This window comes from Talpa occidentalis, unplaced genomic scaffold, assembly GCF_014898055.3.
Source record: "Talpa occidentalis isolate TD23 unplaced genomic scaffold, MPIMG_talOcc4v2.1, whole genome shotgun sequence".
Taxonomy (NCBI): domain Eukaryota; kingdom Metazoa; phylum Chordata; class Mammalia; order Eulipotyphla; family Talpidae; genus Talpa; species Talpa occidentalis.
Window position 1 is genome coordinate 5168801 of NW_026555331.1, and position 17016 is coordinate 5185816.

The 17016-nt window shown below is 57.6% G+C and overlaps 1 protein-coding gene across 4 annotated transcripts in view; it reads left to right on the forward strand.

Annotated features, from left to right (window-relative positions):
* The window catches only part of FAM135B (family with sequence similarity 135 member B), a 162232-nt gene that overhangs the window by 93263 nt on the left and 51953 nt on the right, over positions 1-17016 (forward strand). For all 4 annotated transcript variants that reach the window (XM_054691958.1, XM_054691959.1, XM_037500808.2 and 1 more), the window contains exon 4: positions 15968-16107. In XM_054691958.1, the coding sequence (XP_054547933.1) occupies positions 15968-16107 (140 nt within the window). The remainder of the gene's footprint in view (positions 1-15967; positions 16108-17016) is intronic.

Here is a 17016-nt window from a genome sequence, read left to right on the forward strand (position 1 = left end):
TTAGATCTTCAGGGAACTCCGTGGCCCTTTGCCACACATCATCCAGCCTAACTGTTTCAGTATTTCATTGTGTTTAATGCACTGAGGGAAGCGTTGGTGTGCGCACATTGGGCCTCTGTAGGAGTGCAGCCCCTGTCTGGGTCCAAGTCTTCTTTGAAACAGTGGGACAAGTGACCTGTGATGAGGCATGTGAGGGCAGGAACCGGACCTGCCTCCCAGGTGGGCTGAGATTCAATGGGGCGGTCGGTCAGCCGGTGCTGGGCCTTTTCTGCCTGCTCTGCCCCTGTTCCCTCGATATCTCAGTGTGGGGGGCTAATGGGGGCCCCAGCCTGTGATGGGGCGCCACCTGAGCATGACACTGGTGCAGGCCCACCCTTCGGGCGCACACTCACGGGGACCTGCCAGGCCCGGCTGGTGACCTGTGCGTGCAGAGTGGGGCCAGCTCAGAACGGACACATCCTGGGTCACAGCAGCACTGTGTCCTGCATGATCTCAGCCCTTACCCTGAGCCCCGGTGTCATGTCTGCCTCCCATGACGAGGAAGAGTGTGGCCTTTGCCCGCTGTCATTAGAGACGGGACATGGGAACACACGTTGATCCTCCACTTGTCTGTTTGAAGCAGTTTCAGAGCTCTTGCATAAGATCAGCAAATAGTGATCTTGGGAATTAACATGTCAACGAGAAACCAAAAACTATCTACAGAGGATGAGAGCAATCAGGTGTTTATCACGCAGACATTCACAAACAACGATTATCGCAAATGTTCCATACACTGTGTCTTGCACAATCAGGGATAAAAGCTTCTCCTGGCGCCACAGCTCCTGATTTCAAGTTGCATGTCAATCAGGAAAGCATGGTTTCCTTGCTTGTTTTAGCAAACGTTACATATTTGACATATACAAACTAAATTACATTAATATAATCATGCTCACACGTGGGAACGTATTGCAGAAGTTCCTGGGAAGCCCCTCTCCTTGGTGTGGGAGGCTAGAAAGCAAAGCTGTCTTCACAGACTCACAGTGAGAACAGGCGCCATCCTGCAGTCCCCGCTGGATCAGCTGGCTGGAGGCAAAGCCAATCTTTTTACCCCGGCAAATGGCACCCCACCTTTGCAGATCTGCAGGGCATCCTCCAGAAAGGAAGAAATTAAGTTCTTTGTTACCTTCCTCCAGCACCAGCATAGCTTTAGGTCAGTACAGCTTAGAACTCCAGGCCCCTGCTATCAAGAATAACTAAGTCTTATGTCAAGGACCCTCTGCTTTTACCTATAGAAACCAAATCCAAACTGGTGTTCGCTGGGAAAGCTCTCGCAGAGCAAAATCTGTGAGAATATTTCTTGGGCTCCTTCCTCACTTTGATGACCTCATAAACTCTTTGTCCAGCAGCGCTGAGACGTTAGCTGCAGCTAACACACGGGGTGCAGATCTGACTCCGCCTAAGACTGAGTTGGAGGACTTGGGTTGGGTGGGGAAAAAGTCTTTATTGCCTGCTGTAGGGTAAGTGATTTTCAGGCTTTTCTGCCCTCCCACCATTAGGATTGCCCTGCCTGATGGTGGGCACCTGCATTTGTCACATTGTTGTGAGCTGTGCTGTTTACTTCTGGGGGCCATGGCAGCAGTATTGAGATATTGGCCAAGAGAAGCAGAGGCAGGAGAGAGAAGGGGAGAAAGAAGCCATAGAAGCCAGAGTGAAGACTTGCTGGAGCTTGGAGGTCTGCCGGCCTCCTGGCTCCCCAGCACCCCTGCCTGCCGTGTACCTGGTTGCTGCACTGCATTTAAAATCTCAATTAAAGCCTGAGAAAGCCACCGAGGGCTCCAGGACTCTCCTTTTCCCAATCGGTCTGCTTGGATCATAGATATCCTGCTTTGGGGCCTTCCTGCCACTCCACCTACAAATAACTCAGTATGATAAAATGCACAAATGGGCCAGCACGGGAAATCAGAGCTGATTGCGGGGGATCTGAGCTGAGGGTGCTGGACGCCAAGTCGCCGGCAGTGCGTGGAGGCAGAGGCCAGCCCCGGGACCTGGCAGGTGAAGGTGCTGAGGAGGAACAGCCAGACAAGACAAGGGTGGATTGCAGAGAGGAAGGCTCAGCCGCAAGGAGCCCTGGTCCCCGAGAGGCTGGTGGGGGCTGAGAGCATCCCCAGCGGCCCTCCTGGGCTTTGTCTTCAGGTCACAGGGATGAGACTCTGACGTGTGGAGCGTGCCCCGGGCTCCACGTGGGTGACTGCCTAGCTCTCCGCGATGCCCCCATGGGCTCAGCCCTCCTGGATGTTGCTCATTTTCATCCTATCAGATCATCAGATTCTCCAGCTCAGCTTCCTCCACCCACTGAAAAGCAGCCTTTATCCTCCACGCCGGAATAAGCTTGCTTTTATAATCTGCCCATAATATTCCTCCCTGATGTCCCCATGTCCCTCCCTGCTGTGTCCTGCACGAGTGTCCAGCACGTGGACGAGCTTTCCCACCGAGGAGCGGCCCCGAGCCCAGGGGGAGTGTCAGTCTCTCTGCTGCTTCCCTCCCCTCGTCTCCACTCCGCCCTGTCCTTCCTAAGCGGTCCTTCAGGCGACTTTCCCCAGCAGGTGGCCAGCACCCCGTCCCCGCACCCATCAGCAAGCGGGCCGTGCTCTGCCGAGGCGATCCCGTCCCCAGAGATGTGCTCCCGAAGAGTCCACGGCAGCCCCACGGGCCGCGCATGCCGCCCTCCACCCCAGCGTCCGTCCCCTGCGGACTGGCCGACTCTCCGCCCAGAGCACCCCCGGGGCCCCTCACTGTCTGGGCTCCGGAGAGGGCCAGGTGCGGGAGTCCCCCCAGGGAAGGGGGTTTGGGACTCTCTTCAGGCGAGCTGAAGACCTGTTGCGATCAACTTTGCTGTCTCATTTACTTTCATGGAGAAAAGCCTCAGAAGACCATTGCCTTCAAGTCTCTGAAGTCGGAAAGAGGGAACAGACCTCAGTGGGGGGGAGAGCAGCGTTTTAAGACCAAAAGGGATTTTAAAGATGAAGCAAAAGGCTCACAGATACAGAATCATCAAATTAACTTACTAAGGTCGCCGCTCAGTGGGAAGGTGGGCGTTTTAATTCAAGCACCTGAAATCTGATGGACATTTTCACCTTAGACATCTGTTTGTGTGCTAAGATGAGACCCCCACTTGCAGTGGGATTTATCTGGATTCCCGATTTCTAATTTCCCCGGGGAAGAAGCAGCCTCATTTTGTTGTCCCACCAAGCGGATCAAGCCGTGTGAAGCTCTCCAGGGCCTGCGCCTAGCAGCTGACGCCTTGCATCCTGTCCCCCGCTTTTCTACCATCAGCGCCCTGCTTTTCCTTGGGAAATGTGCCTCTACATTCACAGCCCGTGGCCAGCTGAGCCCCCTCCTGGCTCTGCTCAGCTCAGGTCGATGGCCGCACCCTGTGGTCCTGGACCAGGACTTTGAGGGAGACCCCTGTGGTCTCTCTATTTTTCCACATATTGGGGTGCTAGAGTGGGTTCTGATGCTGCTGTGTCCTGTTTAGAAAGAACTTTGGGGTCTCCGCAGAACCATCAAAGGCAGCTAGAAGGGGCGGAGGAGGCAGAAGGATCATGAAAGATTTGGGTTTCATCTAAGTCAGTGAGGAAACTGGGCTACAATTGGGTCATGAAATGCTCTTTCTTGTTGACGGCAGTGCAGCACTGGCTAACTGCTGAATGCATGCATGCATGAATGAACGAATGAACAAAGTTGATACGTTCCCCGCAGAGGACACGAGGGCTGAGGACATTGAACCGACCGCCTCACTCTTGGGCTGCAGCAATGACACAACTGTGCAATTTCAGTAACTGTATTATGTGATGGCCTGTGATTAAATTCTCCTTGGGCAAACCGCCAGTTAGGTTACTGACCTTCCCCGCCCCAAACCATCATGGACTCGTTGGTATTTAGCCTCTGGTTTGTCTTCATGTCTCTCATCCACAGCATTTGGGCCTTTCTGACTTGACAACTTGACAAGATCTGTTCACAGGATCTGCGGGGGACAGAGGTTGCTGCTCCAGCTCCCGTGACCCGGTGCTCAGCCCCCCAGCCCCCCGGCTTAGTGCCTTCGCATTGCTGGCCTGAAACTGGCTGTGGGCGGGACTGCATGCTCGGGAGATGAGCAAGGCTGCAAAGCAGGACTGTTTGGAAAGGCAGTGGGTGGACATGCTGGGGTCACCGTTGGGGGCACATGGAGACCATTCAGTAAATGTCTCCAGACCTGCCTCCTGGTGCCCCGTGACAGGGCTTCTGGGGGGACACTAAGAAGCCCAGCTGTAGAGCAGTCCTGGGTGTGCAGAATAGTTTAAAAAATGACTGTCAAAATGCATTTCAAGGTGCCCGTTGAAACTTCCACCAACAGTTCTGGAATCTGTCTCCCCACACAAATCTGGAAGGGCAAGCCCAGCATCCTTTATCCGGCAAGCTTAAGGCCGCTGACCATCTCTCTGCGTTGGCGATTTATTTTTATTTCCCCTTTCATGAATTTCCCACTTAAAATGTTTACGTCTCTTTCTCGGGATAATTTGCCTCTTAGTGATCTAATTTCATCTCTCTCCTCCTGCCACTTGCCTCTTTGACAGCGACTCTGATCTACTGTGGGGAGACGATTTTCTCCTGTCCGTGGCCTGCCCTTCTGTCTCGTTTTCAGATAATTTTGTCACAAAACCATGCTAACCTTCGGAGTCTAATGTAGCGACACATTGATGGGCTTTCTTACCATAAAACATGATTTATTCTCCCCAGCAACCTGAGATTGCAACTAACGTCATTCCCATTTATAACTGGAGAAGCTGAGGTTGAGGGGGGTGAAGGAGGTCAGGATTTGGACCCCGATCTCGTTGGCTTCACTGTCCTTTGCATTTGGCCATTGCTTTACGGGTCCCACGGGTCCTCGGTTACAACGCCCAGCGCCTCCCTGCTGTTTCTCCATCTCGTAGGTGGACGTGTGTCGCCCACCCAGAGCTTCCCAGATGTTTTCTTCCCCCAGGTGGTCCCCTGAGGCTGGCCCCACGTGCCTCGCCTCTGCTCTATAAATGTGTCTCGTTTGCCTCAGCACATTTGAATGTCTGTGTGTCCCAGTGCATTAGCCTCTGCCCTGCTGCCTGGGAGGCGTTAACCTGAGGGGTGATGTGCGCACTGGTGCTCTGGTCCCCAGACTGTGGGGATCCGTGTCACGCTCTTTGAGAAGCCCCTCCATGGAGCTGGCACCTCTTTTCTCTCCTCCACTGCAGGGCCTCTCAGTGGAGACTGACTTCCTAGCAACAGCTCTGCTTTCTCCAAAGCCCCCTCTTCCTCCCTACTGCTGCACTTTCTCCTCTGTTTGAACTGGGGGTGAAAGTCCTGGTTCTCAGCCACTGTCCTGGGGAGCTCACGTTTGCATTTGCCTTTCTCTTGGGCTTGCGGGGCTTTGGTGGTGTCTGCCCAACTTGAGTTGTAATAACTCATAAAATGCTTCTTTTCATCCTAAGACACTATCAAGGGCACCACAATCTCTGAAGATGTTGCGTTTGCAACATGCGTGTTGTTATAAGTGAATGGTGACTTGAGAGGTGTCCTTGTTGGGGTGCAGCCCTGTGGGGCGGGGAGGCAACCCTCAGCAACAGAGAGCGTGCGCTAACCGTCCCTCGCCGGCTCTGTGTCGCGGGGGGCGGCGGATGCCAGCATCTCACAGCACCTCAGCCCTCCACGAAGACCTTCTCTTCCCCCAAAGCCCCACGGGAAAGCCCTGCCGGGCAGTCCTCCGGGATTGATGGCTCCGGTGCAGAGCAGATCAGGTCGATAACGTTCAAGTTGAAAGCTCGATCAGACCTGTGGCTGCTGAGAATGAATGTTCTCGTTTATCTTCTGCCAAGTCAATGGCATCACCTCAGCTTCTGAAATACAGGCCCGCGGCCGATCCGTCTTGCCCGGGATTGGAAGCAATGGCGCTAATAAATGTCTATCGATCGCGGGAGGGAATGCACCAGGCCCTGCTCTAGCGCTCTGTAAGTATTATTTTATAAATCCTCATACTAATCTCGGGAGAAAAGGCTTTCTGTTCCTATTTTCAAAGGAGAAAATCAAATCTCAGAGAGTTTATAAATGAGCAGAGCCAAAGAGTTGGCCATTTTTGAATCCGTGCCCCAGTTTGGTTGTTAATTTTGTTTCAACAAGTGTAACTTCTCTGGATTTCTCTGACTTTATTTAGCAAGGGTCAAATGAGAAGGCAATACTTTCAAAAAAAATTAAAAGGGCGGCGATTGCCACGGTGATTGCCTTTCACATTAATTAAAAAAGTGAGCACATCTGAATTCCACATTCAAAGAATATCCTCAGCACCCAGGCCCCATACATACGGGGTTCTGGGGCTGTTGGAGCAGAAGAGCTGCATCTTCTCGGGGGCCTCAGCTCAGCGCGGGAGCAGCCATTACTGGGGGAGCACCACCTTCATGTTTGCACCAACTCGCGAGGCCCGAGAGACGCCCTGTCCTGTGGCAGCCGCGGTCCCGGTGGCCTCCGGGAGGCAGGTTTGTCTTCCTGAGCCGGAGCCGGAGTGTGAGCCGGGGCAGCTCGGTCCCCAGGGAAGGGACCCGTCACCCAGGTGGGTATCTGCGGAGTGATGTGGAGGGATGAAGCTGGCATAGCTGGGGCAGCGAGGGGGAGCCTGGCGAGGCGGGCACGGAGGTGGGGGCAGAGTGGCATGGCCAATTGTGTTTACACCTTTTGTCCTTTAAGCTGAGAGGAATGCAAAGATACTGAAGGACTGAGCGACAGAGCCGCCTGGCCCAGCTTGGCACGTTGGAAAGATTCTTTCATGGGTAGAATGTAGAGTCCAAAGGAGAGGCAGGTGGGCAGAACCCGGCAGGTGGGGGCGGGGAGACACAGCCGGGCCGCTGGTGCTGGACAGGGGAGCAGGGAGCGCCCTGGAAGGGTGACAGGCGGCAGGGAGCATGTGGACCAGGGAGGCGGCTCTCGGAGTTCTGTCTGGGCCGCAGGGCCATTTACTCAGACGAGACATGTGGGCAGAGAAAGGCGCTTTGCAGCTCTTCCCTCACGCAGGCCTGGGGGCTTCACTCTCAGACACGCAAAGTGTGTGTTGCTTCAAAATCAAGCAGAGGATTTCAAGTCGACAGGGGAACTGGGAGGCCAGGCCGGGCATCGGAACGGGGAGGACGGGGGTCACGGGCAGGGGTCATGGCGCTAGGGCTGCCATCTGGAGATGGGAAGAAAAACCGCACCGAGGCGGACATGGGAAGGAACACGAGCCTGGGGCGCAGCCGTGTGGTCAGTCCCTCTAAAGCTGCAGTAGCTGATTCTGGGACGTGGGTTGGACACACGTCGATTTTGGAGCCGGCAGGCTAAGCGCTGGCCGACACCACGCAGGTGCTGCCGGGACTTTCAGATGCTGGTTGTCAAATCTGCCCAGACACATGGGACTTGGAGCTAGTCCTCTGGGGCCCCCGGGGGACCCATCCAGGGCAGGGGGCAGGCGGGGTGGACGTGCTGGACTCGGAGGCTGGGCTCTGGCTTCGTTTCGGAAAGGCCTGTAACTCCGCGTGAGGTTCTACGCGAGCCGGCCTCGGGGACAGAGTGGGGACAGCTCGCCCGTCTGCCGCCGGGGAGGAGAGCCTCTCGAGAAGGGACACAGCAGGCGGGTCCTGATGCACGAGGAGAAGAAAGCTGAGTGGGAAGCAGGTCAGAGGAGAAAGACGATGCAGGCAAGAGCTGCAGGTGGCCGAGCTCGGGCGAGCCCCAGGCTGCAGCCTCTGAGGAGCGTCTGGCCTGGCAAGAGCCGAGACCCCCCCAACCAAGAACAATCCAGAAAGGAAGAACATTGAAGAGTGGGGTTCATTTACGGGGAACCAGAGCCAGGCGTTCCCGGTGTGGTTTAGACTGGAGCCCGTCTCGCGGAGCGGCCTCGGAAAGACAACCAGTAGGGCCACAGGCTTATTCGGAAACAACCAGCAAGGAAGTGGGCAGAGCGTGTGGTCACGTGTGGTGACAGGGCGAGCCTGTCTGCCCCCTTCCTGCGCCCGACCTGCGGGCCCTGGTCCCTGTCACAGGGGAAAGAGAGTCACCAACCCTCGCGGGGTCCCCTGTGCTCCCAGGGGCCGAAAGAAGCTGATGTCGGATCCATCTTGCCACGTGCGTGCTGGGCCGGCAGCGAGAAGCTTGAGACCCGAGGAGCCATAGCAGCTCTCGGGGGAAAGAGAAGAGGCTTCCTTAAGAAGGGGCTGTCCTGGCCTGTGTCCCTGTGGGCCCCGAGGGGCTCAATGCTTCGCGTGAATGGGGCGTGAGTGTTCTGAGGGTGGCGGAGAGTGGTTGCGTGGATGGCACCTTCTGGATGCTGACGGTGTCGAGGAGTAGGTGGCAGGAGCCAGAGCTGAGGACGTGCATGCTCAGCCATGCCAGAGCAACCTCGCTGGAAGTTGGGAAAGGACTGGGGCCTGCGTGGTCCGCAGGGACCTGCTCCCTGATGTTAGCATCCAATGAAAGGGGGCTCACTGCTCACCTGTGCCCAGACCTGGCACTGCGGGAACCTGGGGGCAAGTGAGGAGGTTCAGATCAGGTATCGAGGCGCTTGTCCAGGCAGGACGTGGATATTTGCTGTGTGTGGTGTTGGATGTCCATTACTAGGCTCAGCCGGGCTGGTCTGAGTGAGGGTGACCAGGAGAACCCAGATGACCAGGTGAGCCAGTGCTCAAAGGTCTGCAGGTGAGCTGGGAGGGCTGGGACATGGGGTGATGGAGGAGGCTGGAGCCAGGGAGGAGAGCTGGCTCTGGAGCCACCCCCGTCCATGCAGGACAGATGCGTTGTGGCGGGAGGTAGGGCTGTGGGGGGGGGGAATTCTGCAGGACATGAGCTCGGTCACGTGGGGTGCCCTTGGCATTTGGAGGGAGGAGGCGTGTGCCTGGGAGGACAGGCCTAGCTGCAGGGCAGGGCTCCCTTAGTGTGGCTGGGCTGACCTGCACACAGGGCGAAGACGCCCTTTCACTGCCCAGGGGAGATGTTCAGCCAGGGCATGTGGTGTGAATTGTGACCTTTCCACCTTTCCACGTCCCCCCCTGGCCCTGCCTGCAGAGCCTCCCTTCCCTGTACGCCGTTGATGAAGGATGTGCACCTGGCAGAGCTGGGGGCCGCAGGACCCTGCTCTCACTGTGCCTGGCATGCGTTTACACCGGTTGGCACCTGTGCTCACCTACCTGGAATGCCTGCCCCCTCCCGGTGTGCGCCGTGGCGAGCAGGGTGGAGGTTCCCTGTTCCCTGCAGGTGTATGCTGTGATGTATAGGGTGGAGGTTCCCTGTCCCCTGCAGGTGTATGCTGTGATGTACACGGTGGAGGTTCCCTGTCCCCTGCAGGTGTATGCTGTCATGTACAGGGTGGAGGTTACCTGTCCCCTGCAGGTGTATGCTGTCATGTACAGGATGGAGGTTCCCTGTTCCCTGCAGGTGTATGCTGTGATGTACACGGCAGGTGGAGGTTCCCTGTCCCCTCTGGGTATGCACCGTGACAGGCAGCGTGGGGGCGGCCGGCAGAGGAAAGCAAGGCAAGGAGAGCTTCAGTCTCCTGGAACAGTTCTGTGCTCACTCATGGCTGGGGGCAGGGAGGGCGGTTCAGCCCTCCAGGGAGTTGGGGCCGAGGTTGACCTGGACTGGTCAGTGCTGCTGAGCCCCTGGCAGCGGGGTGGCCCTTCAGGGAGAGCTTCTGTCTCCGGGGGGGGGGGTGAAGTGATTGTTCTCACCCTTTCTCACACACTCATAGTGACTTTGGGGGGGGGTCCCTGCTATTTTTGCACAAGTCACAACTGCCCCTACTTTCTGTGGCTTCCCCAAATCAAGGTCGCTGTGGGCAGGAGGACTAGCAACCAGCACTGAGCAGCCTGGGACCGTGGTTGGTCGGGTGGCCGAGCCCGTGTTGGTTGGCATCGCAGTCATGCTTGGTTCTCCTTGGGAAGCAGATGGCCAAGGCAGACGGCCCGGCGAGGCGGCACCACATCAGCGGGGCCCCCACCTCCCGCTCCCCGGGCTCCTGGCGCCTCATTATACAAGGGCTTCAGGACCTGTTCTGGAGCCTTGGCCAGGACTCAGGAAAGCCGCTCTAGTGCGTTTCAGGCGCCTCGATGCTGGCTTCTGGCGAGGGTCTGTGTGGACGTGGCCGTGGTGGGGACTGGGCGGGAGGCAGAGCCGGCCCTGGGGCCTCTGGCCAGCCCACGTCCATGAGTGTTTATTAAACACGCTGCCGAGATCTAGTGGCCGGGCCCAGGAGCTTGGGTCAGCCACTCGTTCTATAAACATTTGCCCACCTGGACACCGCACAGGGTGCCAGCTTGGCCAAGGCCTCACCTTGACTGACACCCCCACGCTGGGCCTAGAGGGCCACCCCATCCACAGCAAAGAATTCAGACCCATTCTCAGTGCAGTGGGGGGCGGTGATGTCTCATTTATGTTTTATATTATACACTAAAGCTAAAGATCCAGTATTAAATATTGAGGGGGAATTAAAATAGCTGCAGGGAATGAAGTGGATCAGAAGCACATTTGGAATGTGGCTCCGTCAGGTTTGCTGGTGAGAGAAGGGGTGAAGGGAGGGGGTCTGGGACGCCCAGGAAGTTTCCACTGTTTCGGGGGGAGAAAGAAATTTGGTAAACACAGTCACAGCCAGCTTGGAAGCCCCACTCCAGCTCCGGACCCCAGCACTGGCCCTGCTGGGCAGGACGCAGGTGCCAGGCGGGGGGTGGGGGCGCTGCAGGCAAGTGTTTTACCGATAGGGGTAAGAAGAGACTGGGGAGAACACCTTTGGGCGACCAGCAAAGGTTCATCTTGAGTTTGTATGTTTGGGGGTGAATTCACATCCCGGGGGAATGTGAGTCCCCTCTGGAGAGCTGGGCCAGGCAGACCTGGGGGGCTCTGCTTCCCCTGGTGTCCATCTCAGGACGACAGGCTCCCCTGGGAGACAGCAGGCTCGTGGAGGAGAAGAGACTCAGGGCCCCCACCTGGATGGGGTCAGCACTCAGAGGCAGGGGGTGTGGCGGGGGCACCCCAAGGGCTCGAGAAGGGGTGCGTGGAGGGAGTGAGCAACCTCGGCCTTGCATGGTTTCCATCAGCGGGCAAGGTGGGGCTGCGGGGTCATCTTGCTGCCCCTTGGGGTCATATTTTTTTTGTCATTTTTGCCTGAGAAAGGAGGCTGGGGGAGCCAGCACCTTTCCCAAAGTCTCCCGGCAGGGTTCCTGTACACTCTGTCCTCCTGGCCAGCCCGTTGCCCTGGACCACGCCCGCCTATCCCAGCCGAGGGTCCCTTTACACTTCCCTGCGAGTTCTGGGGGATCTGCCCTCGGGGCTTTGACAGTCACAGTAGCCCCATGCTCCTGTCCATCCAGGGTAGAGTCCCTGTGCTTTCTCTGCACCCCTGTTCCATGTTGGACCTGTCCCCAGAGCTCAGAGGCCCTCTCCTTCACCCCCCAGCCTTGGGCAGGTGTTTTCACCCACCCCCAGCGCACAGGTGAGGAAACCACCACACAGGTCCGGTGAGCTCTTGCTCAGTTATGCCCGGAGCAGCCCACGGCTCTCACACATCCCCTGCTGTCCTCACCAAGGCACCGGGTACAAGCCAGGCGCCGGGTTCACTCAAGAGACTCAGATTCACACACCAAGACACATAGACGCACGTGTCCGGCTGCTCAGTGGTCAGGCCAGCGTGAAGGAAGTCCAGCGGGTGGCTGTCAGGAGGCGGGAGTGTGCCGGGCCACACGCAGACCCTTTCCTTTTGAGATGGTACAACACAGGTGATTATTGGCTAATGAAGTGTTGTCAAGCGCTGGCCTTTCTGGGCCCCCATCGGGTAGGTCACGGTGGCTTATAATTAAGTGATTAGTCCCACTCAGCGTGGGGAGAGCTCGGGGCTGAGCGGCGGCCCTGGCTCCCTCCCATCACGTTCAGGGGCGTTTCCTGCGTTCTCCGGCTCGCTTGTCTCCTCCCGTGAGCTGGAACTCCTGCCAGGCCATGCCACCTGCTTTGTCATTTGAGTTTCGTGCAGAGCAGGCTGGGCTCAGCCCTCCAGGTACTGCTAACTTTGGGGAAATTCTGCCAGTCACCCCCTTCCTGTATCCGGGACTATTAATTGGCTGATTGAGAATGTGCGCCTGCGAGTGGCGGTCACGTGAACAGCCGCTGTCCCGGCTCGCGAGCTCTTCCATCTTTAGCAGCAGAAGTGATGGGAGCATGGGTGGAGGGAGGAGAGGAAAAGTTGGGAAATATTAGACTAAATATTGAAGCCGATTCCCTGTCATTGTTGTAGCGTAGCGTGACGAGCATTATGGCTCGCATATGCCCGGGTGCTGGTGTAGCTCAGTCATGAGTGAGTGAATCAACAAGCTCAGGGCTGGAAGAACAAAAAAAAGCCACAAGACTGGCAGGCTCCATTCAAGCAGCTGCTGTGGTCAAAGCTACAGAAGTGACTTAAGCTCGATGACCTGCGTGTCCTCCTGAGTGACACCAGACTCTCACTCCCGAGGTAGCGCCCTCGGCCCTGGAACTCAGGTCAGACAACCCCAGGGACCTTCTGTAGCACAGGTCCCAGGAGCACAAGTCTTGGCTGTATTAGAGGAACGTGGCTTTCCAGATCATAGTTGGTAAAGACCATCCTCGCGCAATCCAGTTTGCTGCACCTGACTTTCCAGCTCAACTAAATTGGTTCAACGCAGACGTGTAAGATGCTGCAGATAATGCAAGGGATCTGGAGACAGAAGTTCATTTAAATGGGGAGACGTCTGTGGAGGTGAAGAATAGGAAGACCCCCCAATCCTGCTCCAGGAGATAGAAATTCTCCACAAGAAACCCTTCTCGTGCATTGCTGAACCCGTGTCTTGACCAGGTCCTGGCACATAGCGGGTGATTAGTAACCTAGTGAGTGAAAGAATATATTTGTAGCAAAACCACAATAAATGAATATCTTTTATAGTAAAAACCACAGGATTCTGTGTAAGAAGCTCATCCTTGGGCATTAGTGCAAAGCACTTGCAAGGCACAGCTTTTGTGCCAGGTCAGGTGGGTCCACAGACCTGTCCAGTTCACAAAAGATCCAAACCAACCTCTCCATGAACCTTTGGGCAAGTGTGAGCACCCAGAGCCCGCGCCCTGGGGGGCAGCTCACCACGGTACCTATATGTCCCAGAACAGGTTCCGCGCGACGTGCACACGGGGTGCCGGTGCTCCCCGACTGGGGAAAGCCTGCCCCACCTACAGGTCTCCCTGAGCCCCGACCCTCAGCTCCATCACCAGGGCCCTGGCTTCCAAGGTCTCTGCTCTCCCAAGCGGCTTGCCCCAGGTGGTCTCTGGAGACAGCGCCTCCAGGGGTGGCCGCCTGGATGGTGTCACCTGCTCTGCCCTGGATGGTGTCACACGTGACCTCTGCAGGGTCACGGCTGCACCAGCCAGGCAGCGCTGATGTGGCCCACGGAGTTAACCCTGAGTCGGTACTGACCGTCTGCTTCAGGGAGGCCCCACTCCTGCCTGCTCTTTGAAGTGGTCAGAAAATCTAATAAAACTTGGCTTCCAGGTGACGTTCTGTCCACCCTGTTTCTAGAAATGGCCAGAAAATGGTCCTGCATGAAGAAGCACTGTCGTCACCACCGGCATCTTACCAGGAACTCTGCTTGGGGTTTTAGAATCTTACAGTTGAGCACATTCTCCTCGACTCAGCACCTCACACCCAGTGTGGAAATTGTTCGGGCACGAATCTTGCCTCCTGGAAGCCCGGATTCCATGGGCCTGGGCCACACAGGCAGTGGCGGCCTGGCCTGGAGGGGCGTCTGCTCCTGAGGAGGCCCGTGCTGAGCCATGGGAGAGCCACGTCGTGGCCTGGAGTTGCAGGTGCTCTGCCTCGGCGAGCCCCACCCCGCGACCCTGTGCAGGAGTCTCCCTCACGTGTGCCGCCTGCATGTGTGACGACTTTGCAGAGTCTTTTCCAGCCAGCCCAGACTTGCCCCAGTGTCCTCAGGTCTTGGGCGCTGGGGAGTTTCCCAAACTTTGTTTAGCACAGACTGGTTTTCTAGGCAGGTGGCGAGGGTGCCGGCAAAGCCATGGTCTTGCTCCTGAGGCACACGTGGGGTTCAGGTTTCCGGGAAACGCCCACGAGAGAGCTGTGGGCTGGACATGGCGGCAGAGGGCGGGGTCAGGGCGGCATCTGCGCTTTGTGACCCTCACCTCTGGGCTGCGGGTCCGGCGAGGGGGGGAGCCTCTGTTCCAGCTGTGAACTCAAGACAGGCGCGGTCATCCGTCCCGGAGTGCAGACCAAGCGTGTTCTCTGGATGGGGTCCCATGGACGAAGTCCTCCCGTCTTCCTCTCCCCCCACTTCTCTTGTCTTCCCTTTTCTCCCTCCTCCCACCTCCTGTCCACCTGGGTTTTCCCCCTTCCAATTCCAGCGCAGAGGCACGGGGCCAGCTCTCACGAAAACAGAAGGAGAGGGCCATCTGGGGACACTTGTCTGCACCTCCTCGTTGGGCCACTCAATAGCAATCTGGCGCCAAACAATAAGTAAAACATTCTACATTTCCAGCAACTTGAAACACTCCGGGGCACGGACAAGGTCTTCTCTTACCCTCAGGCTGCCCAGCGCCGGGGGTGGGAAAGGTGGCGTGTGCCATCCGTGAGGCCCCTGCCGCCAGGGACGGGAGCAGGAGAGCCCGCAGGAGAGCAGGCGGCCGGGCAGAGAGGCCGTGCCCAGGAGGGCGCTCTCCTGCGGGGCCAGGGAGGGTCAGCCTGGGGGCAGGTGTCCAAGGCGGCCGGTCCCTGAGCACGGGAGACGCGGGCCGAGCAGGCGCCGTCTCAGAGCCCCGGGGTGCGTGGCATTCCCCGAGCCTTCCTCCTACAGATACCGCTTAGGACCCACTTAGCAGCGACGCGAGTGCCACAGGCAGCCCCCACGGGACAAGACGGGTCCCATCCTGGCTTAATGAGGCGTCTTGGGATTTGGCATCTCCTGCAAAGAAGGAGAGTCTGGTGGTCTCGCCTGTCAACTGACTCAGAATCAGAGTGGCCGCTGGAGACGCGCTCACCAGGAAGGCGCAGGCCGCTGTGTAGACAGAATCCCCAGCTGTTGCTTGCCCAGGACCTGCGTGGCCTCGGGTCGTGATTTGCTTCCTCCGCCTCCTGTCTGCCCACTCCCAGGAGGCCGGGGGCAGGCTCTGTTTTCACGCGGGAGCTGCTGCCGCCGGGGCTGGTGCACTGGCCCGCGGAGGCAGGTGATGGGCAGTTTTCCGGGCCGTCCCTCCTGCTTCTTTCTGGTTCTGTGCCTCTGACCTTGAGCAGCTGCCCCACCCCTCTCTGCCATGTCCTCCGCTGAGGCCCGGCAGTGAAGAGCAGGGGCCAGGGGAGCAAACAGAAGCGAGAGGCGCCTGCACTCAGGTCACTTCTACTTAAAAGTCGCCTCCGTTGGGGCCTCCCCTGGTGGCGCAGCGGTTGAGCGCTGGGCTGCAAGGCTGCCCGTGGCCTCTGCAGCGCCGGTTCATTCCCTGGTCGCTGGTGAGGGTCCCACAAGAAAAAAAAAAAGTCGCCTCCGTTTGAGTCCAGCAGGTGTCAACAGGCTGCCTCGACCAGCGATCTCAATTCCTCGCGCGTAAGCGTGACTAGGGCAGGTGCCTCTTCCCTGCCTCAGAAATGGCCCGCGGTTTTATCCTCTCTGTGGCCGACTCTGCAGCTGAAGACGGGGCGGCCAGAGGCTCCTGTGCATTGGGCAGTGGCAGTGGCCCTTGTCCCTGTTTCCAAAGGTCTTAGGAGGGAGGAACCAAGGTCAGGTTCTGCTGAGATGCCCCAACCCGCAGAAAGCCCTTCCTTGCTGGGGCCACTTTCGTCTGTGATTTTAGTCTCTGGGGAGCAAGTGCAGCTGTGGCCGTGACTCTCTGAGCTGGGCCGACCCTGCAGGGGCAGCAGGTAGAGGACAGTGCCATGTTCACGACGCCCCTGACTCTTATTTTGCAGACAGCAGCTTCCTGCACTCGGCCTCCATCCACGAGAACACGGTGCACAGCCGGGTCTTTCAGATCTTGTACAGGAATGAAGAGGTCCCCGTCAACGATGCTGTGGTCTTCGGGGCGCACCTGCTCCTAGATGGAGAGAGGGTGAGTCCGGGGTCCCCGCAGCCACCGTGCTGCTCCCTCCTTGCGCTCTGCACCGTGGCAGGGCAGGGGTGAGAGGAGAAGCTAGTCTGGCTCTTGGCTGTTTCACATCCCAGCAGCTCCCTCTGGCTCATTCTCCTACCCGGTGTGGGTTTGTGCACTTGGCATCTATTCAGGCACTTTTAAACATTTTTTCATATTTGCATACAAGAACTGGGGTGCAGGCCATAGATGCAGAGTGAGAGGACTCCCCATAGACAGAGTGGGGAGCAGAACAGGCGGATCCACTAAAATACACTGCTGAAGGGAGCAGTGGGGAGACAGGAGAGGTCTGCTGCACCCTGTGGGTCAGCTCCCTGGCAGGGGATTGAACTCAGGCCATGGTGACTGTGCTGAGACTTAACCCTTAGGCCTATAGGGAGACCCTTATCCAGGCACCTGCTTTGGCCCAGCTCTGCATTAGGGTCAAAGATGTAAGGGGACAGGACCTCTGCCCTCCAGCAATTGCTACTTTATCAGGAAATAGATGTCTGAGCAGGCCTCTGTGCTCACCTTAGCTCACAGGAACAAAGGGCACGAGACAGAGGTGACGGGGCTCACTGGCTTCACAAAGGAGCGACTTGGAGGGGCTCTTGCTGGGAACTTTCAGACAGAGAGGGAGGAAGGGCAGCCCTTGCCAGGAACAGCATGGGGGAAAGCGCAGAGGCTTGGGTGCCTCCTCCATATGCAGGAAACTAGACTGATAACCCCGTCCATCAGGCTAGCATGCGTCAACGGTCTAACCTGCCACGTGAACCCGGGCTCTGGTCCCTCGTCCCATGTGACATCTGCCGCCACGCTCCACATGATTTCCTGCTGGAGCACCGCCACACATGAGGAAGTGTGGCCTCACACCCTGTGGCTGGTGTCAGG